A 27,862-nucleotide genomic window follows, 5' to 3' on the forward strand; every position below is an offset into this window, starting at 1 on the left:
GCTGATGACTAAGGAAAAGCAACTCCTCCCGTAATTAAAATGAAAACTCTAAAAAAACAAAGATAAAGAAAATGGCAGCAGAGTTCAAGAAGATATGTTTCTTTCAGGTGCAACCAGTGTTCACGACACAGCAGCACACACAGCCAAGCGTTTTGTGGTGCCGGCATCCTCCGGTTCCCCTTCCAGGAGCCGTTTTCGACTTGTAGAAGGCTGGAAGAGAAAAAAAGGAAGAAATGGTCAAAGAAAACCACTGGCTTCTTTGAGATGATCAGTTTCCCAATATGCTCCTAGTAAACCTAGAGCACTTCATGTGAAACTTCTTGTACCAAGAATGACTGGTGGTCCTCACTGACTTCGGAATCCCCGCCATGCTCCCGGGACTCAGACACATTCATCAAACTGCCATTTCTCTCCCTGTGGCTTCCCATCACTCAAGGATGGATATTTACAGTAAGCAGCGTAAGCAGCCTCCTCTTGGTCACCTCCCAAATTATGAAGTTTAAAGAGATGACAATGCCTTTCACTGGGAGCCCAAAGTCTTGCTCTTCTGGGAAGACAGACTTTTCTGTGTCTGTTTTATCCCATTTATAAAATTGCACGGGGAATGTGGGAAAAGGAGTGTTATCATTCACCAAAAGAAAGCAAGAAGAGAAAGATAGATGTTAACTTATACTTATAAAGAACTTTGGAGGAGTAAAATTATAATCACTAAATCATCAACCACTCACCCAATTTTAAATTGTTTAATACATTTAAAATTGAGCCTCTAATACAGTCTTTTAATCTTGCCTTGCAGGAGACTTCTTGAATGACAATCCCTAGCTCTGCTTCCCTAATGTATGAAGCATACTTTCATTATTAAATCTTCTAAGGGTACTAGAGCAGATCAAGCTGAAACAAAATATCTACTAATCACTATAAAACAATGTTAAGTAATTGCTATTGAAGAGGCTATTCAAACTCATCACCCTTGCTCACTGGCTCTTTAAACTTAGCCTACAGTTAATGACCACCACCTGGAATACCTGGGCTGGGACCTGGGGTAAAGCCGTTGACTTATTTTCTTCAAAAAGCAAATTTTGAAATTTTCTCTTCATGTCCTCATCCTATAAAGAAATGAAAAACATAAGTAGACTGTGTTTGAGAGAACGCTCCTGGAAAGACATAGCTAGGAAGCCCCTGGCAACAGAGAAGAGGGCAGACGTCTGGTCTGTCAACTGAGTAGCATGCCTTTGTTGAAGCTCTGGGAGGGAATGGACCACCTGCTTTCCCAGGGTAGCCTAATCAGCAGTCAGTGCTCAATCAACACTGGCTGAATCAAAACCACATGCTTAAGAGGTCTTGGTGGGTCAGAGGGAACCACAGATCTAAGCAGCCGAGAGACTTGCAGAACCAGCATCCCCGATCCCGGCACAGATGGCAATCAGGAAGCCACAGGCTGGGGCTGACTCCATGCAGCTCCTGAGTCTTTCCAGGAAAAAGGGAAAAAGGAAGAAATGTTGGCCCTCCCGCTGCCAACAACGAAGCCGTCCTAACAAACCAACCCAGCAAGTGCAATACAAGTGACCAGAAAGACTTCAAACCCGCAAAAGCCAGAGCTTGCATCTACTGAGAAAGGAAGACAAGTGAACAGGTCATAACATTACAGGTGTTTCTTGCTACTGGAGGAGAGGTTTGGGGTGGGGGTAGGGAGTGTGCACAGAGAACTCTCCCCTCACCTCCCTGGATGCTCACTTCTGCAGGGTTCAAGGATTTGCATCTGGCAACCATGAGACTCAATGGTGCAGCTCTCTTCGCCTTCAGAAAGGTGAAACAACCATGACTAAGGACGCAGGCTTTGGGGCCAGCTGGAAGCCCAGCTCAGCCAATGTAAGGAGCGTGTGCAGAACACAGACCTAGAGCTGCCCGATTCCAAAGCCCTGCGTACTTCCCCCTCTTCCATTCCTCCCCCTAAGCCAAGTGGACCCGTGCTGGTTGGGGGCGAGGACATGGGAGCGAAGGCCACCAACACTCGGCAACTTGATAGCTATGGAAAAATGAGAGTGCTCAGCGATTCACTCACCTGTTCTATGTCTAGTGGCTAGACTCACCTGCTTCCATCACTGTTTGCTGCACCATTCAATGTGGCTCCCCATTACCCACACTGGAAGACTGCCAAGTCTTAGGACCCCACTTCTCATGCAGTGCCACTCTCAAAGGCCCATCCCTTATTTCCTCCTGTCCCCACTCACAGCCTCCATCGGGAATGCCCTTCTTGCCCTCCTGCCCATCTACTTTCCCCACCTTCCTTATTCACTCAGTGAACAAACATTTGCCTTAGATGCCAAGCAATGTAAGAGACACAGTAGCCTCCATATCGGAGGGACTCGATCTGTGTTAAAAATGCTGTCCCCCTCTGTTATGGACTGAAATTGGAGACAGGGCCTTTAAAGAGGTAATTACAAGTGAAAATGAGGTTGTTAGGCTGAAGCCCTAATCCAATATGACTGGTATACTCGTAAGAACAGAAAAAGACACCAAAGATGTGAACGCACAGAGAACAGACCATATGAGGACAGAGAGAAGGCAGCCATCTGCAGGGCAAGGAAAGAAGCCCCAGGAGAAATCAAATCTGCTGAGACCCTAAAATTGGACTTCTAGCCTCTAGAACTGTGAGAAAATAAATTTTTGTTGTCTAAGCCACCCAGTTTGCGGTATTTTGTTATTGCAGGTCTAACAAACTAATATACCAATATCATCCCCGGGTGACTCACTTTTTAGATACCCTTTACACCAAGTTAACCTGTGGGTACCTAAACCCCAAGAGCAACAGCCCCTTTTCATTCTAAGGATCCCCACTACTCTGCACCTCCTACTACTACCACAGGCATCACACTGCTCTGTAGTGACTGTGGTCAGGGCTGGCCCCACCCAGACTGTCAGCTCCCCAAGGCAACAATGTATCTTATTCCTCTTTGCATCGCGGTGCCCTAACATTCGCTGAGGCACAAGCCCATTAACTGTCCTCTGAAAGAACAGACGCATGAAGAAATGAAACCACTGGAGCACACCTCACGTGGCAGCTCTTCGGTGCGGCCGAATAGAGCTGACCACGAGCCTATTTAGGCCTATATAATATAAAACAAGTTATCAATTAGCAATAATACGAAAAAAGGACTCTACCTTAACGTCCTACGGTTAAGGATGTGTATCTATAAACAACCTTTCTTTGAATTGTCTACAATGTATCCAAAAACACCAAACTGTTCATGTGCCTCAAAGGCAAGCAGGAAGAAATCCTCTATTTCAGGAAGTGGACATGAGGCAAAAAGTGGATGAAACGTATGCTCCCCAAACTGGATACCCTGCTAATGACACACCAGACCAGAATTCACAGTCCCATTGCTCAGTCCAGTGCCAGACCCACAGGACAATCTGATTTCTTCAAGAACAATGAATTTTCCCAAAATGAAAATTAAGCTATCACTCACTTAATGTTCACTCCACCTTTTGCTACAAAAACAATGTAGACAGAAGAATATTCAAATGAGTCAACCCCTGTGGCTGGGTTTAACTTCACCTTTCCCTTGGCTGTTAATGCCAGTTTTCTTTTGAAACAGAAAGTACAAGAAAAATAGGTTATGCTTGTTCATAAATTTGGGGCAGAAGCAAACCCTGTTCTGAGGCCTAACTAGGCAGCTCCATGGTTTTTTTTTTTCCCAAGGACTAACATAGCTCCTTTACTTCCACATCTGGCCCCTAAGAGTTTCCCTATTAGGGCACAGGAAAAGGGCCCATGAGGCATGTTTTTCTTTTTCATCAAAATTAAATCCCCGCATGCAAGGGTACCCTTTGTTTCCAGATTCCTTGTCTCCAGGGCCCTGCTGTTCCAAATCTGTGTGGTCTATTAAGTACTAAATCATCTGACAGATTTCTTCTGGGGTAGACTGCTGTTTCCAGGGCAACATCCCAAACACATATATCTACTTTCTAAACATTTCTTTTCAGGATTTGTTATTCTCCACCTGAGCTGACCTGAGCCAAACCGTTACATGTGAAGGGCTGAAGGGGAAAAAGAATGGAGACTCTTCCCAGAATCCCAGAAGCACAGTGCTGAGACTGGATGATTCAAGGAGTTCCGGGCCCAACAATCCCCAGAGCACTCGAGCCTCTAACTCAAACTACCTGGTCAAGTTCCCCACTCCCACAGGAAACAGAGAGACCAAATGAAAGTTCATAGAAAGGAGTACAACTGTGCTAAATGGAACTGCACTTAACAGGAGACCTGACATCCGTCAGAAAACCTGCCCGATGCTGTAGCTAATTCCTAAACGAATGATTACCCCAACAAAGCCACAAAGGATTTCCAACTCTGGCAGCTGGAATGAGGTCAGCGCATAATCTAATGGCAGCCACAACTCCCAGCAGAGACACAGAGACACAGATGCAGTGCACACTTGAAAGGCACAGGTGACAGCCTGCACTAATGGCATGCTTCCTCTCCACCAACAAGCGGGACTCTTTATATCATCTGGGCCTAAGAAATAGTTAGACTCTTCCCCAGGGAGGCTGCCCTGACTGTCCAACCAACCCCTGCTTTCTTGACTTAAAGTTGCAGATGGCTGGAATGCAGCCCATCCCACCTGTTTGGGGTAGAGGGTGTGAGGGAAGAGGGGAACACAGCTGGGCGTGGAGAGTCAGAGTTAGAGCAACCTCAAGAAGGAATACAGCCAAGCTGCAGACCCAGGGAAGCCAAGTGGAACCAAGACAGGGCACAAAGAGAGCTTGTCCATCCAAGAGACACGAATCAAGTTAAAAAAGGTCGCACCCCAACACCACACAAAAACCTCCCCCTACCCCACCCTCCACACGCCTAAAGCTTCACCTAAAACAGCCGCACTAAACAGACCCAAAAGGCCAAATGTTGTGTTTCCATCCTCTTCCTCATCTCTCAGACACAGTTCAGGGCTGCCCATATTATTTTATGCTACGAGGCATCGCCCCATACCCACCTGAAGCCACGGGTGTTTTAAAGCTTCTTCTGTCGTGAAACGTGTCTTTGGATCCACTATCAACAACTTCTTGACGAGGTCCAGAGCTAAAGCAATAAGAATTTGGTAAATCACAGTGAGAAGGGTAAATGCATTCAATCAACAAAACTAAAGTACGCCAGAATCACAGGCCAACATCCAGAAAGAAGGGAGAGGGGCTGAGGTCATAGAGGAGTCGGCAGGTATGGTGGGCAGGGCCTCCTACTCCCCCTCACTCTCTGTATTCACCAGAGTGGTCTGAGAATACGGCCTCTCCCTGCTCAGACATCACAACCTCTTAGCTGGCTGTGCCTTTTCTCATTGCTGGATCCAAGTTCAAACTAATTAAAAGATGAACTTGCACCCAGTTCTAAGACACTCAGGATGCAGAGCCAACTCTCCCTAAGACCCACGAATTGATGTCGTGAGAGCTCCTCAGGCAGGAGAGGCTCCTGGAACTGCAGGCTTGGCAGATAGAAAACTTGGTGGCCAGCACCAAGTGGAGGCTGGCTTGTATATTGCAACAATATTACTCCTTAGATACCAATATGTAATACAATCCTCTATGTTACATTATTCAGTCATTCGGTTTTAGTTTTCTACCTTTTTTCTTCTGAGAATTACAATGTTATACATTTAACACAAAGTAACTAATTACATTTAGCTCTTACATGCTTACTTACTGAAAAGGAACTTTGTAACTAAAAAGTTACTTATTGTGGGGATGTAAAGTACCATAAAGGACATGGAGTAGCCAAAGAACTTATACACATGACACATGGACATGAACAATGGTGAGGGATTGTGGAGGGAGTGGAGGGGGGCAAAGGGGGAAAAATCAGGACAACTGTAAAAGCATAATAAAATATAATTAAAAAATAAAAAAGTTACTTATTATTTTGCACATTTAAATAGGTACCAGGCACTTGTGTATGTTACTTAACCCTTACAAAAACCCTTTAAAGTAGGACTTTATTGTGGTCCCCTTTACAGATAAAGAAAATGGAGACTCAGAGTTTAAGCAACTTGCCTAAGGTCGCATAGCTAGGAGTAGCAGACCTAGGACTTGAGTCTAGATCTGCCTGGCTCCCGAGCCATGCTCAGGATACCTTCTTTTGCCCCTCAAACGGTGCAAAACAGGAAATAAGAACAGGACAGGAGAAAAATATCATGGAATTTGAAAAAAACAAAAACAAAAACAGTAAAACCCTCTCCCACCACAGCACACACACATTTCAGCAAACCATAAATTCTTTAACCCTTTCGTATCCATACCCTTCTCTGAGACCACAGCCCAGACTTCGGGAATGAAGTTGTATTTTCCACTGGTGATCTGATCCTTCAGTGACACTTGAGTCTTATGCTCAGAGAAAGGTGGATACCCACTAAGGCTTAATATTGGTAGAGAGAGAAAGGAAAAGAAATCAAGTGGCATTCTCAGTGGCATTCAGATATACAGATTTCTTTTTTTATTTTTTCAGCGTAATTCAAAATTAAGATTTTTCTATAAATCAATGGTCAAAAAAAGTGACCTAAATTAAACAAAAGCCCTCCACCTGGACATGTTTTTGATTTCACCTAATGAACTCCAACCAAATTCTGAAGCAATGAAAACTTTTCTTACCAAATAAAAAGAATAACTCCTAAACTCCAGCAGTCCACAGCACGATTATATCCGGCAGTCCCAAATGAGTTAAGAACCTCAGGAGCCAAGTAAGTAGGGGTACCACATAAGGTTTTCATGAGAGAGGTCTCCCCCAAAATCTTGGATTGCCCAAAATCAGTAATCTAAAATTAAGGACAAAAAGGAATTATTTTTAATGATAGCATAAAATAAAAATATTAATAGAGTCTGCCAGTCCCAAAAGACATGTAGGTTAGATCAGTTTCTATCCTACAGTTCATGTCTGCTGTTAATCTGTAATCTACAAATTTATGTCTAATTTAAGGCAATTCTGAGTTTTGCAAATTGTTTAATTTTGCTTAAAAATTCCTGAGCTGGGAAACCTCAAGGCCCATGCTTTTCCCCAACTTATCTGTATTCTCTGCAACCTTATAAAAGGTTTACAATCCTTATCACAGACCGTCCAGGATTCTCAACAGTTATGCATGGTTCTTGTTAGACCCCAGCTTCTCAACCTTGGTTGCACACTGGAATATCTGAGGAGCAGCCTGGATGTCATGATTTTATTTATTTATTATTATTTTTAAACCAATAGGAGATTCTCAAGTGAAGCCCAGTTTGGGAAGCACCGCCTCAGACAGAGGGAAGAAGATGGGATGTAATTCACTCATCGATTTAGACACCCCTCCCTCCCTCCGAACATAAAAGGGGCTTGTACACAGTGGAGCTCAACAAACGCCCTTTATAATCGGGATTGAAGCAATACCACCTGACCTGTAGAAACAATTGCTGAAAATGGAAGGATGAAATTCTCAACCTTTTTATGCTTCTACTTTTTACCCAATGAATTTAAAAAGTTTCTGAACAGAAATATACTGAAATAGCCACGTACAAAACATAAATGTCTTACCTTTATAAGACAATCCTCTTTTTGAGATGAGAGTAGAACATTCTCTGGCTTTAAATCCCGATGTATAATACCATTTTCATGAAGATACTACACAGAAAAGGAGGCATGACCCTCAGATTTATGGAGTACACGTGCGCGTAGAGACAATACACACACACGTGCGCGCGTGCTCACACCTTACATCTGGGCAAAATTGTAAGCCATGTTACTTATAAGTATTAATATATTCCCCCAAATCATAAAAAACTACTGGGTAAAAGGATTACAGTTTACAAATCTGTTTTCAAGAAAATCTTTAAAAAGTACAAAAATGAAAAAGATAGCTTATGATAGACAGTAAGTACAGGTTTTATTTCACTTTTCAAGAAAACAAATACCCCTTCAGATTGGCAGAAACATAAGGTGTCAATATCAATAATAAAAATATAAATAGGTGATATAAAATATTTCGAAGACATTATAAACTAAACCATAAAAATTCCACCAAAAAAATACATTTGGTTATTCCAACCCTGAGAATAATATTTTAAAGAGAATCTGTAAAGTACATATTGTAAATTATGTTTAAATGCCCAGAGTTAACAAATTCGTCATAAGTCAAATCATCATAAGTCGGGGACCTTCTGTAGTATGCTGGTGTTTCTCTGTGTGTTCCTTTTTTTACAGTAAGTCATATTTCACTCAGAAAAAAATGTCCCACATGCACTGATCTGCACTCATTTCATCTTAATATCCTTGGTATACTATAAAGAAGTAAATAAATCACAAAGAAAGTAAAGAACTGGTTAGGTGTTTACGGGCTTCAATTTCTCTGGCTATCCCTTTGTCCTAGAATAAAAAATTTTCTGAAACACTTGCCTTGGGAATGGGACCTGGTAGAACCCCCAGGGAGGGTAAGCCCAAGTGCACCAGCCCCAGGAAAATCTCACTTAATCCTCACTCAATACGAGAGCTGGTCCCAATCACATTTCATGTCTTCAAGGGAAGAAACCTTGGCTGAGAATTGCCACAACCAAATCTGCTCTGAGAGAGGCTGATGTTCTTCGAAGCAGGCAGCATGCCACCAGTGGTTCCTTCACTCAGCACTTCCATGGAATAAAAAGAAGGCAGTGTACAGGCCTGCCTGCCTGCCGCAGTTAACGGGATGCTGCACATGAAGAGGACCCCTCGGACCAGGCCACAGGGGAGCAATATGACTATCACAATAACCCTAACTTGCCAGGCTTATCCTTACACCTGCTCTGCTCCCACTGAGAAGTAAGAAGGATACGAAAAGGATGAGACAGAAGTAGAGATGTGGGACTGTGTGTTTATTTCTTTAACTCTGTCTTAAACTTCACAGCCAGAGCATTTTCATCTGAGTCAAAGAGGGAGGAGGGATTTGCTAAGAACAGAACCACACACACACACACACACACACACACACACATTATACACACACAGACCCTGTTCTCTATGTTCTCATCCATGGTCCCTCACTTCTTACTAAGTCAGAAGGTAATTCACCTACAAGAAAGCAGGATGTCATAAGCACTGTGGGCTTCTTACCTGTACAGCCAGGAGCATCTGGTAAAAATAAAGTTTGCACGTAGCTTCTTTCAGGCGTCTGTTCCCCACCACCCTGTCAAACAGCTCACCTCCTTCCATCCTGAAACACACAGGCAGAGCAGGGAAACTCACTTGGGTGAACGATAATAATACAAACAAAACAAACTCATTACGACAAGCAAGGAGTTGCCATTTTTATTCACCCTTGACTTCCACTGTAAAAGCAATGCAGTTCTAAGCTTCATCCACAAAGATGCCCCCAATGGAAACTAAGAAACAAGGAAAAATGGAAAGAGGGTGCAGTGGGCATTGTAGACACTGGGTGAGCTATTAAAAATCTGATTCAGTGGATCGGAGGCAGGGCCCAGGAGTCTGTATTTTAATCACACATGCCAGGGGCTTCGGAGACTGGTCTAGAACAGCAAACAGCAGTATACACAATCAGGCAAGTAGGGGTCTAAACCCCAACTCCACAGCTTCCCAGCTGGGGAACTTTGGACAAGTTATGTGACCTCTCTGATCTTGTTTCTGCCTCTTAAACACATAAGAATGATCCCACCTCCTTGAAGGCGGTTGTAAAAATTAAGAGATAATGATGTAGAGGGCACAGTCTAGATGCCTGGCAAGGTTATTGAATCCCTCAGTTTCCTTTGCTGTAAAGTGGGACTAAAAGCAGGAACCCACCAGTAACTTGTAAGTAACCTGGATGACCGTTATGAAGGTTAAATGACTCAACCCATGTAAGGTGCTTAGAGCAATACTTGGCTCATATTAAGTGCTTACTTACTGTCAGTTACTGTTATTGTATTATCATTACTATTATTAAACTGGTTTAACTAGGCCCAGCCAGGTAACATTCTATTTAAGAGCAACAGCTATTCTGTCAAGCACCACAATGGCTGTCCAGTCTCTCCTAATGCTTTGATCAGGACTGTTCTTTACTGTGTAATCTTAATAGACATTCTGCATAGCCACCCAGGAGCAAAGCCTCGCCCTGCCACAGCAGCTGCTGCCAGAAAGGGACATCAGATAGGCCTCTTCCAGGAATGAGACAGAAAATTACTTTGGTCACACCAAATAAAACAGGACTCTATAACCACTGATATAAATCAGCACCTTGAAGATACTCAAGTGTCACCATGCAACCTGGTAGTACTGGGATTCCAAACAGATAAGTCCACCAAGCCAGGTATTTGAGAGTAATAATACCCCACTGTGATTGAGCCCCTGTGTGTGCCAGGTGCTCTGCTGGAGACGTCACAGCATTTCATCCTTCCGACTCTGTGAATGGGGTATCACTATTACCCCATTTAACACCAGGAAATTTAGACAGAGAGGTGAAGTCAACTAACCGTGGGCAGTCAGCTAGTCACCTGCAGAGTGAGATTAAAACCCAGGCCTCAGATCCAGGACCTGGAACCTCTAAGCCACCTGCCTTTGAAAACATTGGAGGGGTTTCAGATATAATATTAAGCCCCTCACGCACTTTGTGGGCCTCTCACACACACACCCTCAACCGAGGGCTGAGGGTCCCCAGGATGAAAAAAGCAAGCCAGCCTTAGTCCTTAAATAAACATTTTAATGGGGGGGGGGGGGGGGACTTACTACTTACAATTCCAAAACGATATAAAAATCTTCGGCATCAAAGAAGTCTTTAATCTTGATGATACAAGGCTAAAAGAGGGAGGAGAGAAAAAAAGTAGTGAGAAGCTCCCAAGAGGAAAACCACAGAAGCAGCACTCACAGCATTTGCCCAGGGGGTCAGGGAGGCCAAGACCAGGCATTTGGCCCCATCTTGGGACACTGCCAAGATCATGCAGGGGAAAAGGCAGAACAGAATTAATGTGGCTCCTCAGTGAGAATGTACAGGAAACTTGTCACTCCACCAAGCTGGCGAGGAACTGCTTCATGTTTCACACGTAAGGATGGCACCAAGGAGAGAAGGCCAGGTTCCTACCAGGCACTCCTCCTCACTGCCCCAGAACACAGCTGCTCAAGGACATCTCGGGACCTGGAGGAGCCTGACAAGCAGCATAAATGGAAAGCAGGCCAGGTGGGTGCCCAGCCATGCTGACGGACAGCAGGTTATTCAGCTCAGCGTAACTAGAACCACAGTGGAATAGGAACCCTGTACAACAAGTTCTCCCATTTTTCAAGGGAATCAGTTTCATAAGAGCTGTAAAAGCACACCAGTGCGGTGAGGGAGACACACACTGACGGCTGCTGGTTTGTGACTCTGATCAAGGTAGACGCACAGAACGTTCAAGAACAGAACTGTTTAAAATGCATATTTAATAGTATGATTTCATGCTTAGAAAGCAAACCTTTTGTTTTTACAGAAAAAACAGATAGACAGTAGAGCTCAGTGGTTAAGTAAAAGATGTGGCATCTATCAGGGATATGCCCCCACGTCCGAGCAAGAAGGACGACTGTGATTTTAACAGAATTAAAGAGAAGAAAGCTATGAGGATTTTAGATTGAAGAGTAGCAAAACTCACCAGAGTGATCTTCCCACAAACCCAATTTCACCACATCCACTGCTCTGATTAAAACCCCCCAGTGGTACTTTCCCGGGGTGAGCTATTATAAAGCAGTGAATGGAAGCCCCACTGCCCTCCCAACCCTGTGGATTTTGGAAACAGAATACCAAGTGGAAAAGGCAAGTCACGAGAGACTTTAAAGAGTATGAAGTGCTCCAATTGTACGGTCAAGTTTTCATTCTTAAGCTGAATGGTGAGTTAAAAGGTGTTCGTCTCACTGGTTTGCTTTATAATTTACATTTATTACATTACACGTGTCAAATATTACATGACTTTAAAAATATTTAGCCCTGGCTGATGTGGCTCAGTGGATTGAGCGCCAGCCTGCAGACTGAAAGGTTGCCGGTTCGATTCCCAGGCAGGACACATGCCTGGGGCCACGTCCCCAGTTGGAGGTGTGTGAGAGACAACCTGCATCGATATTTCTCTCCCTCTCTAAAAATAAAGATAAAATTTTTTTAATAATAATAATAAAATAATACAGTAATCCCTCTATATCGCAGTTCACTTATCGCAGCCTCACTCTATCATGGGATTTTTTAAAATATTATATTTACATATTATAAAGAGGACTCAAAAGGAGAGCTAAAATTCTAATATTGACAGGAAAGCAACAAGCTGTCTAAAATAAACCAAGAGGCAGCAGTTTATGTATATTATGTAGAAATATGGAGGCAATTTTTTTTTTAAAGGAGTTGAAAAACGTTTGCAGAGAGGGAGATCAGCAGCTCCTGTTTGCATAATAAATCTTCTAACACTCTTTAGATTATATACATGCAGTACCTTGATAAAATAAAAAGAGAAGCAGAAGACTCATGGAAAAGGAAGAAATGAGAAGGAAAAATGAGATCTTGAGAACTTCTTGGTTCCATTTGGCTTCATAACAGACGGTGCCCACCTGGGAATGGGTGCAGCTGGGAGCTAATAAGGCATAAAGCAGTCCCCGGGGTCACTGGCTGGAGCTGTCACAGCTGTAAATGTATCTCAGGAACCAGAGGCTACTAACTTAGACCCTCCACCTAGGCCACACAGGGAAACATGTAAGGAATCCCAGATCTCTGTCATTCCCCAGGTGTGTGCTCTGCTGAAAGCTCTATGGGCACATCTCATTTAATTCTCACACTGACCTTCAGGATTAAGTATCCTAATTGCATCCACTGTACAGAGGAGGAAACAGAGACTGTGAAAAGCGAAATGACCTTCTCAGAGCAGGTGACAGAGATGGGATGGGAACCCAGGTCTGGCTCTCCACCAGACTGAGGCCACATGAGAGGAAGGATGGCTGAGTCCATATGTGCTCACCACAGAAAAAAGGCTGACATAATATTTGATAATTGATTGGATCAGTGTCTGACTGCAAAGGCCAGGCTCTACTGGGCTACCAGGCTCTATCCAGTGTTACCAAAATGAACCCGTAAGCCCATACTTAGTTCCCAAGGGCTTCCACATGCCCTTGTATATTACCAAGTAATATCTACAACGCCCTTTTTTAGGGTTCTCTTGACAGCAGTGGACACTGAATTTATATGAATGTTATGTGTGGGGACCCTCCAATATCACAGAAAGTTCTCTGGGCATTCAAAGTTTTTACCTTAGGGGTATGTTAGAGGCAACCCCACCCCCCAAAATTAGAGGCCTCCTCTCTTTAGCAGGAGATTCCAGATGCCTTAGAAAAAGGAGGGGAGTTCAGAGACGAGAAAGAAGCTGCACGGGAATTAGAAGAAAGCCAAGCAGGAGGGTCGGCCACCTGTATTCTCATGGGTTTTCAGATCCACCCATGAGTTGAATTGTTGTGTCGATGGCAGTGATTTTGTTCTTGGTTTCTATTTGTTTGAGGGATCTGAGGAGGTGTGAGAAGAGAGAAGAAATCTTTTTGTTGTCTGGAGGTTAAGAACCAAAATGAGATCCTGCTTAGCTGGACACACCGGAGGTCTCGTTTCATGTTCAACCCCAGTGCCCACTTAGCTCATGACTTCATGGAGGCTCATGAATGAATGAAGGTAAACGGAAAGAATAAAAAGGCAGACGGAGTCAACCCCCTACCTCTAACTTCCTCTTCTCACATCTTTAACCTCCCACTGTAACAAGGTCATCAGTGCACAGAAAAGATAGGAACTATTAACACCGACACCACTTAATCAGACTTAAGGACAGGCTGGTGTCATATGTATTGGAAACCCTTGGATTTACTTCATTGACTCCCACTGAGGTAAATGGAAACCAGCACCATCAAAAGGTATTTAGCGGTATTAAAAACTTCAGGTATAATCAAACCAAATTTACCAAATTAGCATTATCTTTCCAAATATAATTAAATAAGTCTCCATAAGATATAAAATTTAGGAGATTCATTAAGTCTTCTGTTCAAGAACTAAATCAGTGTTAATATCATATGATTACGTAATCATGAAATCTTTACACAGCTTGTCCTTTCAAAAGCTGAGGGTAGCCCTAACCAGTGTGGCTCAGCTGTTTGTGCTTGTCCCACAAAGCGAAAGGTCACTGGTTCAGTTCCCAGTGAGGGCACATGCCTGGGTTGCAGGTTCAGTCCCCAGTCAGGGAAAGTATAAGAAACAACCAATTGATGTTTCTCTCTCACACTGATATTTCTCACCCTCTCTTTCTCTCTCCTTTCCCCTCTCTCTAAAAAAAATAATAATAATCAATAAAATCTTAAAAAAAAAAAAAAGTTCAGGATAAAGCTCTTTCCAGCAAAATGACAACTAAATACATGTATGCATGTCTATACACATGCACACACACAATTACAGAACCCAGGTTAATACTAGCTTTATTACATTAAAATGCTTTGTACTCTTCTCATATTTTGAGATAAATGATTTTAAGTAAGGGCCATATTTTACAGCAATACTTACATGATTCAATTTTTTCAAAATTTCGATTTCGTTTTTAACATTGAGAGCCGGGTCCTTTGATAAATAAAATAACATTAGAGTTTATTAATAATAACAATAGCCAATATTTAGACAGTATTTACAGTTAAACTTTGCTGAGTAACAGCTGCCTGAATGCCCAACCCAGCTCTACTCATAACAGAAAAGTCAAGGCCTAGAGGATAATGATCTAAACGACTCATCTAAAATCACTGTGTAAAGTGTGTGGCAAATAGGAAGTATTCAATAAATGAGCAAGCTGTTTATTTAAAAACATCATCTTACATAAGCCTCACAATCCCCACGTGCATTGGGTTCTATAATCCTCCCCACTTTGCAGATGGAGCAACTGAGATTCCGAGAAAGGAAGCCACTTGCTCCAGTTGCCATAGCCAGAAACATGTGTTTCCACTGTTCTCTTGCTTCCCTGGTAAGTTCTGCTTGTCTCATTAGCTATGGAATTGTTTGCAGTCTTAAAAATGATAAAACGAACAAAACCACAGACAAAAAGGTTATTTAATTAAACTATATTAAGAAACCGTCAAGTCAAATATCTAATAACAGAGCAGACCCAGGTTTCAATTTCAACTGCAGGCTGACATATTTATTGAGATTCTTAACTAGAGGAAGCTTCGGAGTCCTGAAGTTGTTCTCCATTCCAATTCCAAAAGGATGAAGCGAGTTTTACTCAACCTCATGGGCTACATCCTCCACAAGCACAGAGGATATAGAGTTACATATTTATGTAAAATGGACTTCAGCTAAGAAACCCAGATGTTTAATTTTAAAACCCTGCCTCTTCCTGTAAGCCGTTAAACTCATTACTAAGTCAGGGTGTGCTCTGATGATAGAGGTCTAAAAGAGTTCAAAATGATTTGAAAGATGGAATTAAGAACTAAAATTTTGCTGCAAGTCATTAAGAATCTGGTAGGTATTTTCTTCCTCCCCCAAATGGGAAACAAATCCAGAATCACAGGGGAAAAGATCCATAACAAAGTGAACACAGAAAGGAAATTCCTCTTGCCATGTGAGAATGGCATTGTGTTAGGGGGGAAAAAAAATCATCTTTAAGGAATGTTAAAGCATAATAGCCAGAAACAGCTGGCCACAAAGGAAAACGTGATTACAGGTCCCATTTTACATCACTTCATTGAGCCATGTGTTGAAAGACCGAAACACTTGGCCGTTTCACTCACACAGTAAAAGTGCATTACACCAAATGTAATAAAATGAATGGCTAGTATATAAAAAAACTATTAAAGTAACTTAATTAAGATTTTAAAAACCTATAAACACTAAGATGTTCATTGCCACATTACCAGGAAGAGCAAAGAATCAAAAATTATCTAAATGATCCACCAGAGAAATGGTTGAATAAACTATGATAAAGTCAATGAAATAGAGACTTGACCATCAAAAAGGATATTTTAGGGAAAAGTTTATGCGCTGATGTTTGTATGGGAGAGCAGAATACAAAATTGTATATACAATGTAATTTCAACCGTCTAAAAACACAAATTCATATGAACAAAGACTAGAAAGGAAAAAGAAAACTGAAAACAGCTGTGGGGTTACAGTGGTGGGGATATGGCTGGATTTTTTTTTTCCCCTCATTTCCTTTCATTTATTGTAAAAACAGTCTTGTGACAACTTAGAAGTGAAAAAAACCCAACTTCCTGCTAGCACATTATTAAGTGCAACCAAATATTTTTTTGGAAACAAATTAATTTTAAGTGTCTAGATTACTTGAATATACTCAAAAATTTTCAATGTTCCTTGGTACAAATTCACATATCTGAGCCGTAAATTCATCCTGATATTGAAAACAACCACTCCAACATTAATCTGGGACATTTAAGAAGTGTTAAGAACAGCTGAACAGCCAAATACGGGTACTTACTGCCTCTTTCTCGGAGCCAATAGCAAACTTCCTTTTGCTGATGATCTTTATGGCTACCTTCTTACATGTTTTCCTCTCAAAGGCTAGCTTCACCTCGCCACAGGCCCCACTACAGAGAGAAACATAGAAAGGGATTGTGAGAATGTTTTTAATCAGGAGACTCACCACTCCCGAGCTGGCCTCAGCTATTGCCAAGTAAAGGTGGTCCAGTGCTCACTTCAGCAGCACATATACTAAAACATTGAAATGACACAGAGATTAGCACGGCCCCTGCACAAGGATCTCTCTCTCTCTCTCTCTCTCTCTCTCTCTCTCTCTCTCTCTCTCTCTCTCTCTCTCTCTCTCTCTCTCTCTCTCTCTCTTTTTCTCACACACACACACAAAGGCAGTCCATATACAATCCTTCCATTGTTCCTGTTTATAAACACAGTGAAACCTCACCAACATAATATGTCAAGGGCATAAGTGAACGTGGACCATCCACCACCACCAGGTCAGCTCCAAATTCCACTTTTCAAACTGATACATACATGTCTTGCCGTCACTCCAGACGGTAAACTTCTCATAAAGACACTAAGAACAAGCAGGAGAAATGACTTATCCCAGAGATCGGCGAAGCATCAAACAAAACAAAGTCCTAGTCAAAAATGGGTCCCCGAAACAAGTTATAGCAAACAATCTCTGCCAATTACTCTCACTGACACATTTCTGTCTTCAAAGGAAGTGCATAAGCAGTTGATGCCATGAATCGTTTGCCAAATAAAATCACAATACCTAAGAAACCAAAAGTTCTACACAATTAACCTGTTTGCAGCAAGCTCTCAAAAGTTTACAATTAATTGGGACACTATAATAGAGGAATGCAAACCTAGGATGTCACTCAGTACCCTTAACACGTCGCGTACTGGGGTATTTAAATGCCTTTTAGAAATGAAGAGAATTCTCGCCACCCCTATGCAATGTGTTAATCCTATGCAGGTGCTGTTCTCCAAAGCACCTTGGATCAGCCCAAGGTCACACCTACTTGAATACCAATCATTCGTTACCTGCTTGAAATAGACCATTATAACTATTATGGGTTTTGGGGTGGCCATGAAGGGTTTGCCAAGACATCATTTTTATTGTGTACTGTCTTTTATATATAATGTACATAACACAAAATCTACCACTGTAATCATTTTAAAGTGGACAATCCAGTGGCATTAAGGACATTTATAATGTTGTACAACCACACCTATCCAGTTCCAGAACATTTTTATCAGCCCAAATGGAAATCTATATACACTAAGTATTCACTCTCTCATTCTACCCCTGCCCTCGGCCCCTGGCAACCACTCATCTGCTTTTTGTCTATGAATTTGCCTATTTTGAATATCTCATTAACAATACGATCATACAATATGTAGCTTTTTGATGTCAGACTTTACACCTAGCATGTTGTCAAGATTCGTGCATCCTGTAGCATGTATATCAGTATGTCATTCCTTTTTTTAACTAAATAATATTTCATTGTATGGAATATCACATTTGTTTATCCACTCAATTGTTGATGGACATTTGGGTTGTTTCCACCTTTTGGCTATTGTGAAGAGAGCTGCAATGAACATTCATGCACATGTTTTTGTTTGACACCTGTTTTCAATTGAAGGGGGATGTACCTACAAAGGGAGTTGCAGGGTCACATGGTAATTCTATGTTTAACATTTTGAGAAACCACCAAATTATTTCCCCCAGGGGCTGTACCATTTAACATTCCCACCAGCAGTGTACGGGGGGCTCCAATTTCACCATATCCTCACAAACACTATTTTCCGTTTCTTTATTATGACCATCCTAGTGGGTGTGAAGTGGTATCTCACTGCGGTTTTGGTCTGCATTTCCCTAATGACTAATGATGCTAAACATCTTCTCATGTGGTTTAGCCTCATTTGTATATCGTCTCTGGAGGACTGTCTATTTAAATCCTTTGCCCATTTTTAAATAGGGTTATCTTTTTGTTGTTGAGCTGAAGAAGAGTTCTCTATTCTGGATACAAGATCTTTATGATATATGATTTGCAAATATTTTCTCTCATTCTTTGAGTTGTGTTTCACTTTCATGACAATGTCTTTTGATGCACAAAACGTTTTTTAATTTGATGGAGTCTAATTTACCTATTTTTTTTCTGTTGTTGCCTGTGCTTTCGGTGCCACATTTAAGTAACCTCTGTTAAATCAAAGGTCTTGAAGAGTAGTCCCTATGTGAGAATGGTCCATGTAATTAGTATTATTTTAAAAACTCAGAACGTTTTCCAATTCCTCATCTGCTGAGAAATCTTCCCTGAGTCCAGTGGAATGTCTGTAATAGTACAACACTCACTAATAGAACCACGGGGTAGACATGTAAAATTGAGTTGATCAGGGTTTCCCCTGGAATCAAATGCTGATGTTGGGAGAGAAACAATTCTCTTGGCTATGATTTCTAGAAGAAAAAAAAAAAAAAAAAAAAAAGAAAGAAAGAATGTTGAACTCCTGAAAGCCAAAGAGAGAGCAATTCTATATGAGGGCAACAAATTGTAGCTGAATCCAGAGAGGGAGCCAGAGCCCTGGCAACACTGTGGGAGCCTTCAGATCTAGCCACAGACAAAGCCAAATGGATAATCAGAATTCAAGAGTGAAATAAAGCTCAAAGGCCTCCTAGTCCAGCCATGCCTGAAGTCAGTTGTGCCCCTATTTTACGCAGTTACAAGAGCCAATAAATTTCTTAATTGATTCATTTAAGTTTCAGGAACCTGCTACAAGTAAAGAGAATTTGTATTGAATCCTCCCTTAGAAAAAAATAAGAGTCCCATATTATTTCTTAAGGGCAGGCACCATTTGGCTATGAGCTTCCAAGCAGCCAATGCAAATATGAAAACACAGTGAGTTACTGAATTTAATGTCCATAGATTAAAATATCTCCCATAGATGGTCATAAAGAGTAACCTATGCTTGATTCTGTGTGGCAGCAATATGGATGATTATTTCCTATTATTTTCTATTTTGATGTTACTAAAAATATCAACAGGTTAGAAAGGATTTTGGGGATGGGGAAGGAATGGTAGGATTAAATACACTGTGGAATGTGGGGAAGGTGTCCTGAAACCTTCCCTAAAAAAGTGGTTCTCAGAGTATGATCTGGAAACCCTGAAGGACCGACCCCCAAGACCCTTTCTAGTTGTCCACAAAGTCAAAATTATTTTCAGAATAATACATTACTCGCCTTTTTCATTTTCATTCTTTCCTAAGTATACAGTTTTCCAGAGGCCACATGGCATATGATATCAGAAAAGAACAAATAAAGCAGCAAATATCACTTTCGACCAAGATGGCAGTGTAGGTAGACATGGCTCACCTCTTCACACAGCCACATCAAAATTACAACTGAAATATAGAACAACCATCACTCAGAACTGTCAGAAACCAAGTTGAATGGAAATCTGACAACTATGAAAGTAGAGAAACCACCTCCATCCAGATGGGTAGGAGGGGCACAGACACAGAATGGACTGGTCTCTCACCCTCTCTCCTGTGCGGTGGATAAAAATTCAGGGAGGATATCTCAGGAGCGAGGAGTAAGATAAATTCCCACAACTTCTGGCTGCAAAAACCAGTGGGAATTGAGTCAGTGGAAGAAACTGCTAGCATCCCAAGCAGTTCCTCTTAAAGAACCCACACATGGACTCACTCCCTCTGAGCTCCAGGACCAGGGTGGCAGCTTGAAAGGCACCAGGGGCATACTGGAAGAAACTGAAGTGTCTGGCATCAAGGTCAGCAGAGGCCATTATACCTTTTCTAAACCCTCCCCCAACAGAGCCTGCAAGCTGGTGCAGTATCTGAGACTTCATCAATGTGGCTAACACTGTTGGACCCAAGTTGGAGATCCCCAGAAACTTTGCTCCACCTAACTTATGGGTCCATCCAAGCTGCTTTTCCATATGAATGGCTGGTCTTGGTTCTTGCTTCACAACTTCCAAAATCCTCTCAAACAAGCAATAGCTGGCCTCAGTGAGCTCCAGGCCCAGCACTAGCAGCAGCCAGCCTAGGTTCACAGCTTGGCTTCGCCTGGGAATCTCCAGGCCCAGCACAAGTAGCAGCCGTCTCAGATCACTTTAGAGCTCAGGCAGGGTGGCCTCGGGCAAAACACAGGTGGGGGCTGACCTGGGCCTGCACCACCCAGCAAACCCCAGGGCCAGCGCACCCATGGACGTGAAAAGTTAAAGGGACTTATTTAAGAAAAAGAAGAAGATCAAAACTACGAATATTAAAATTATAACCAACTCACAACTATCAACAACTGAATCTAAAAAACAAAAACAAACTAAGCAAACAACCAGAACAGGATCAGAATCATAGGTACGGGGATCATCTGAAGGGTTATCAGCTGGGAGGGGGAAGGAGGAGAATGGGGGAAATGGTGCAGGGAGCAAGAAGCATAATTGGTAGGAACAAATTGGGGGATGTTAAGAATAGTATAGCAAAGGGAGAAGCCAAAGAACTTACATACACGACCCATGGACATAAACTAAGCAGGGAGGATTGCTGGAAGGAAGGGGGGTACTGGGTGGAAGACGGCAAAGCGGGAAAAATCGGGACAACTATAACAGCATAATCAATAAAATATACTTTAAAAAACTTTTTAAAAAGTTATTACAGATAAAATTTATAAGGAAAAACCCTTTCAACTGATCACTATTAAAATAATTAATAACACACCTATTACAAATCAGTGGCCTATGTTGTGAATAGATAATGAATGTTATAAAACCAGGAACAAAAAACTAGGCAATGACAAACGTTTAGAAAATATTAAGTACAATTTCCATAAGAAAAATATATAATTTACCTTCCAAGAGTTTTTGACATGATGTATTTGTCTCTTAATTCCTTGGGATAAACTGATTGGTCATCTACAGTCAGATCGAAAAATACAAAAACTAAGGAAAAAGAGGGCAGAAAGAGGTCTAGTTAACTCATTAAAGAGAAGATGAATGGTCCTAAATTTTAGTTAACATATGAAATGTAAAACAATTGTTTTAATTACATTAAATATCTAACCCTAAAGAAATTATTTAGCTAGGCTAAAACATATCATAAAGCCCACAGAAAGTGATGACAAGTCATTCTTCAATGGAAATACACAGCATCATTCTCACTATAGTGCATAAAATCCATACATAAATACTAGTCTTATTCCATGACCTCAGAATATTAATTAACTGCACTAATCTAAAATACCTGTGCAGATTACAGAAGACCAGAACCTAAAAGCAATTAGCTTGAGCCTATATAAAACTGTTTTAGGCAAGTAAATAAACATCCCAATAAAAATTAGGCCATAGATTATCACACTAGAATTATCTCCTTTTAGCCATTTATACCTTTACATATCTGGTATTTTATGGTGCACTTGTAAAGTTAAATAAATAACACTTCCCCAAAATTCTCCCTTACTTCTCCATTGCTCATGCTGTATCTCAGAAAAAGAAAACAAAAAAGCCACCCCACTCATTTAACAATTTAGCTATCCATGTGGGCCAATCCTATAATCAGTCAACAAACATTTCAATTCTACTGAGTCATCGATGATAAATTTGCAACTACCTATATTACCTTGAAAGAGTAAAACTTGTTAAGACCCTTGCATTTCTCAGATTTCGGGTGATGGGCTTTGACCTCCCTGGAGCCCCCTAGAGACCCTGTCTCTGGCACAGCTCTGAGCCAACTTGGTATGCTTCATTCCAGGCTGGTCCATGTGAGGCAGACACTTGCTTAGTGAGTGAGACCTGCTGGCCACCCAGGATACAACTGTTCTTCTGGGCTTGTGGATGCTTATGAACCTAAATGTCCCAGTGGCACCTGAAGATCTTGGAATTTGAGGGGCTATGGAGATTATTTCTCACAAATGTCCAGGTCTGCTTTAGGGGCTGCAAATTCAGTTGCCCACACAAGCCAGCAAGGTCACACAGATCAGGCTGGGTTGAATATTTAAGATAACAGGGAGCAGTGGGGATTTGAACCTGAAGACACATCATTTCACTAAAAGAGGCAGCCTCTACTCAGTGTAGGATTAGGCTGAGTGTGGCCAGATATTCCACCTTTTCAAGAAAATCTAGAATTTCATGTTGAAAGTATAAATATCAGCAAATGCCTAATAAAACGTCAATAGGGTTTAGCCATCTGCAGAGTACCAGTTTGCTCTATTTCAATCAGGGCCACCTTTATCCTATATAACACCTTTGTTCAAATTACAAAAGGTAATTGACCGACCAAGCAAAAAAGGTGACACACAGTTTGTCAAGTGGAGGAAAGGTCAAATTTCCATGCCCAGTTGCCCCTCTCAAACAGCAAAACCCTATGCAGCTGCCCTGACTATATCAGATAGTAAACAAAATAGTCAGAAACAGGAAAAACTAAGTCAATGATAAGATACATTTCAGGATGCCCAGAACAGCCATAGTTCTCAGATGCCAATCTGAAGACTGACTGCATGAGAATCACCTGGGCAGGATTTTTTAAATCCCTGGAATAACTGAATCAGACTATGTGGAAGAGTGCCTGTGGGAATCTACATTTTCAAGGTGTTTAACCCCCCCACACACACACATACCCCTCCAGTCATTCAACTCTCATATAGTTTTGGGAAGTTCTATGGGTTTTTATTATTATTATTATTATTGTTGTTATTATTATTATTAAAGAAACAAGACTATACCAAAGATTTAAAATCACTGTGAGCTCCATTTAACTCTGTAGCTTGTTTTCATCAATTATTCTTTCTGTTCCATTGACATGTGATACTCGTGAAGTTTTAGGAGTACATACTTATAAAATGCTACCTGATGATGATGATAAATACCATCACTTTCAGAGATAGCCAAGTGGTATTTAAGAAGGTGGAAGATCTAAATTGAGATTCTTACCAAAAAAAAAAAAAAAGATCATAGCCTAATGTCTGGTATAAAATAGAAGTTCAATAAATATATGTAGAAATGAATGGAATGAAGAAAGGGAAGAAGAGGAAGGGAGATGAATAGCCTAAAACAACTCATAGATATCTAAGAATGATGTGACATAAAATGCATCAATCAATGAACTATCTTCAGCAATATGCTAATTCAGATGACAGCATATGGTTTTAAATAAAATTAATCAAACCAATTAAACCTTAGGAACCCTGTCTTGATAGAACTTTTTCATAATTTAAAAATACAACTAGGTCTGAGTACAATCTTGAACACTAACCTACTTATTTATCTAAACCACATAAAGGAGGACCCCACCCCCCCAAAAAACCAGAATTTATAAAAAGTGTGTATTTAGCACTGGCTGGTGTGGCTGAGGGGATTGAGCACCAACCTGCGAACCAAAGGGTCACTGGTTTGATTCCTGGTCAGGGCACATGCCTGGGTTGCAGGCCAGGTCCCCAGTTGGAGGCATGTAAAAGGCTACCAATGGATGTATCTCTTGCATATTGATGTTTTCCTCCTTCTCTCTCTCCCTCCCTTCCCCTATCGCCTTTAGGGGAAAGAGATGGAGAGAAACATTGAGATGAGAAACAATGATCAGTTGCCTCTCATCCACAGCCCCACTGGGAACCACCAAACCCACAATCCAGGCACGTGCCCTGACTGGGAATTGAACCAGCAACCCTTAGCTCCACAGTATGATGCCCAACAAACTGAGCCACACTGGTCAGGGCTCAATTTCCTTTTTTATGGGAGGGGAATAATCCAATAACCATAAAATAATGACTTACCTTTATTATTCCACACTGAAAGTGCAATTTCAGAATTGTTATTCAAAGGAAGGCGTCTTCCTTTCCCTACAAGCTCTCTATTTACAAAGGTTCCATTCCCACTGTGGTCTTCTATATACGCAATGTAAGAGTTTTTAGGACCCATTTCCTAAAATAGAGAACATTTTATTTCAAAGTTTTAACAGAGGGGAGTTATCATAGGAAGATATCTAAGAGTGACTACTAGATTACCAGCTCTCCCAAATACATGGTTATTTGTCACCTACCCTGAAAATCCGGAAGTGCTTCTTGCTGTAAGTCCGGTACTTATCCGTTTTTTTCAGCAGTGGCTCATCAAAGCAGTACTCACAGCTTCTATCCCTCCCAAACCAGTAGCTGTCATTAACACACTCTGTAACCAAAGCATACACCAGAGAGCTGTTGAATTTCATGCATCAAACACCTTTAAAAACAGCTCATAAAATCTACTAGTAGGAAAATAGCCTAAGAAGGCAATCAAAATTACAGATTTATCACGATGTTATAAGATTAAAAAAGAAACAAAAATTTTCCAACAATGAGTTAAATAAATTACGGTTTATACATAACCACAAAATAACAAGCAGTCATTAGAAGTCCTCAATTTTTAATCATCTGGAAAATACTTACAATAATTTTCTACTCATTACCCTCCTGAGGCTTCCTATCTAACTCAGTAGTTCTGCACTCCTTCTCATGGCAGGCTAGATGCTCAGGATCTGTCCCCTTCCAGCCTTACCTTGTGCCCCTCCCCTTGGCTCATTCCAGTCAGCCCCACTGGCCTTCTTTTACAGCCGCATATACCAGGCCCAATGTGCCCTGCAGTGGCATACTTTGTTCTCAGGGATTTGAACAGCCATTTCACCTTTGTGTCTGAACTCAAATTATCTTCTCCCACTCGGCCTTCTGCAAAAGCAGGCTCCCACCCCACCACATATCTAGTATTGTAATGATGGCCTGTTTCCCTTCCCTGTAAGTACAGACCATAACTGGAAATTATCTTGATTATTGGTATATTGTCTCCCGCCATTCCCGTTAGAACATAACATCAGGAGGGCAGCCTTGAGTAGAAGCTCTCTTAGCACAGTGAGGATGACAGGTCCTTGCAGGTTCAAGCCTTAGCACAGGTGCTTGTAGTCCTGGGTCAACTTGTACAGGCCCTACAACTGGCAGTGTCTTGAGTTTTCTGCTGCAACAAATATCTATAGTTGTTTTTCTGAACACCATATTAATATTACACCATAACAAAGGGTCTTACCAAGATTGGAGAATCCATCCTGAAGGGCCCATAATCGGGCCCAAGGGGCAGGGACAGACTCCTCGGGTTCTTGGTCCTCAGGAATAGAATACAGTTCCTGAGTGGACACTGTCTCTAAGGAGCTCAGTGTCCCCGAGCTGGAGTGCGAAGATTGGCTGGACGTTGGCACTGTGCTGGTGGAGGAGCTGGATGTGCCCTGAGACTGTGAGGAGGAGCCTTGTGTCTGTGAGGAGGGGCCCTGGGACTGCAAGAAGCCACCCTGTGACTGTGAGCAGGCGCTGCTGCCATGGGACTGCTGACACTCCACATCCGGCTCCTGAGACATCACGACCTCAAAAAATAAGTGTCCAACAATAAGGTGAGCTTCATGGAACAAGACTCAAAGTTCAAGAGTAAAGGATGAGCATATTACATGGCCAAAAAAAAAAAAAAGAAGAAATCCAGGGCAAACATGCTCTGCAAAAATTAAAATTCTAACAGTCTAGACCTATAGTTTCATCAGATCACTTTCTCTAGATCAGTTTTTTTGTCTGATAGCCACAGATCAAAGGGGAAAGGAACAACAACAAAAAAAAATCATTCAAAGGCTATAAATAAATAAAAGCAATGAAACAGAGTTGAGGAAAATGAGGAAAAGACTTATAACAGTTTACGTTCATCCAATTTAAAAAATTAGAAAACCTAAAATGTATTCATTAATACAATCAACACTATACTTAAATGTCACATATGTTTGGAAAGAGAAAGAAGAGGAAGAGTCTGGGGACTTTGGGGTAGAAGATAGGCAAAGAGAAACCTCAGTTATTTGTTGCACCACTTGGCGAGGGTGGGGGAGTTGTTTATGTAAAAGATCACTGGTGACCCTCCTCCCCCAAATCAGCTCCGGAAGGTAAGGACCAAGTTCTGTTGGTTGATTAAAGATTCCCATGACTTAAGTGCTGGGCCACTTAATGAGGCAGAGAGAACACAAAGAAGACTGCTATAAACAACTCCATCTAGTCTTTTGTGATGCTAAGTAACTATGGGCTCATCTCTTCAGCATCCTAAAAGGCCTGCCACCCCTTGAGAATCTTGCAGGAACCATTCTTTGAGCCACAGAAGACCCTAACAGAGGTTCCCACACTTGCTTTAGAATCTTGATGGACAACTAAACTCTGACAACCTAAAGTCAAAGTAACTTTCAACCCCCTAACTTTAAATCCCTAATCTCTTTTTTTAAAGGTACTTTCTCTCTAGATTCCCACACTCAGACTACTCCTCGAGGAAAACAGTAAGCATTACTCACATTGACTGCATTTACACAGCTTTCCAGATACAAAGGTCCTGATGAGTTTTCCTTAAAGCACACCAGGAAGGTGATGCCAGAACTGAGTCTGCCACTCTGGCTGCATTAATACTACCTCAGCCAGGCTGTGTTCTTCTTTAGTTTTTTGAGGAAGACTTCTCCACCCTGAAAACTGGAAAAAGACAGTGTGTCAAGAGATAGTTATCATTGCTTATGATAAATAAGGTCAACCAGGTGGGGACCACACTGGCCTCAGTCATGAGAAAGTACAGTGGAGTGGTTAGAGGCAAAGAGGTCTGGAGTCAGATGCCTGAGTCAGATCTTTGCATGGCCTTTAGGTAGATCACAACTTCCTGGAACCTCATCTGATAAAAGTAGATATTGAAGGTTAAATGGAAGCTCCTCCCCCAGCGATACTTGATAATTGGGAGAACAGAATTCCAGCCCCAAAGAATCCAACAGCACCTTACAAGTGCAACACAATTTTTTTTTTTTTTTCAAATAAACCAAGGAGGACTGGTGCTTTCCTACCCTGTTCTCCCCACCCAATTCCACACACTTACTTATGGACACTTGCAGGGAATCCTCCTACGCAGGTCAGCGTGTTTCCAGTTTCTGCGATGCGTAGCAGCTAAGAGTGGATTCTCGATATTTTCGAGATTCAACCTAAGTACGGTGATAATTACTAACATTTATGGAACTCTTTACAAAGCAACTTCGCTCTGATTTTGAAGGTACAATTTTGCTGCTTCTTATCTTGCACGTCTGGGCCAGCTTCAACTTGTAAATAACAGGGGAAATGAACTTCACCTGGAAGTTCATCTACAAAGAAGGAAGAGAGTCGCCCACGCACTCCTCTTCCACCCTCCCCCCACCTCGCCCGAGCTCAAAAAGAAGACAAAGTGTGAGCTCAGGAGATTCAGCTCGCACTGAGACGCTGAGGACGGGATTCGAACCCCAAAAACCCAAGAGACGTTCCCCACTAAGACTTACCGCATGGGCCCACCTGGAGCCACACACTCACAGGAGCTGCACCTGGCGGCGTGGCGCTAAACAAATACAAACTCCACTCTCAACCAATCAAAACACCCCTCCCCCGC

General features: G+C 41.8%; 1 protein-coding gene and 1 pseudogene across 2 annotated transcripts; one reads left to right on the plus strand and one right to left on the minus strand.

Annotated features, from left to right (window-relative positions):
- Positions 1-27,407, minus strand: CHEK2 (checkpoint kinase 2). 2 transcript variants are annotated; one of them, XM_090291437.1, is made up of 16 exons: positions 27,326-27,407; positions 26,763-26,934; positions 25,478-25,808; positions 24,468-24,592; positions 24,202-24,349; positions 21,289-21,379; positions 16,426-16,534; positions 14,508-14,561; positions 10,704-10,765; positions 9,092-9,191; positions 7,544-7,630; positions 6,634-6,797; positions 6,285-6,400; positions 4,992-5,077; positions 1,026-1,106; positions 1-210 (listed from the first exon to the last, which is right to left on the minus strand). In XM_090291437.1, exons 3-16 carry the CDS (start codon positions 25,800-25,802, stop codon positions 121-123), a joined length of 1,638 nt encoding a protein of 545 aa, XP_090147563.1. In that variant the 5' UTR covers positions 25,803-25,808; positions 26,763-26,934; positions 27,326-27,407; the 3' UTR covers positions 1-120. The 2 variants fall into 2 exon arrangements, with proteins under 2 accessions (XP_090147563.1, XP_090147562.1); XM_090291436.1 differs by having other exon boundaries at positions 1,017-1,106.
- On the plus strand, positions 16,635-16,707 carry LOC149996980 (U6 spliceosomal RNA; annotated as a pseudogene).
- Positions 27,408-27,862: the final 455 nt, after the last annotated feature.

This window comes from Furipterus horrens, unplaced genomic scaffold (genome assembly GCF_987537825.1).
Source record: "Furipterus horrens unplaced genomic scaffold, mFurHor1.1.pri manual_scaffold_11, whole genome shotgun sequence".
Classification (NCBI taxonomy): Eukaryota; Metazoa; Chordata; class Mammalia; order Chiroptera; family Furipteridae; genus Furipterus; species Furipterus horrens.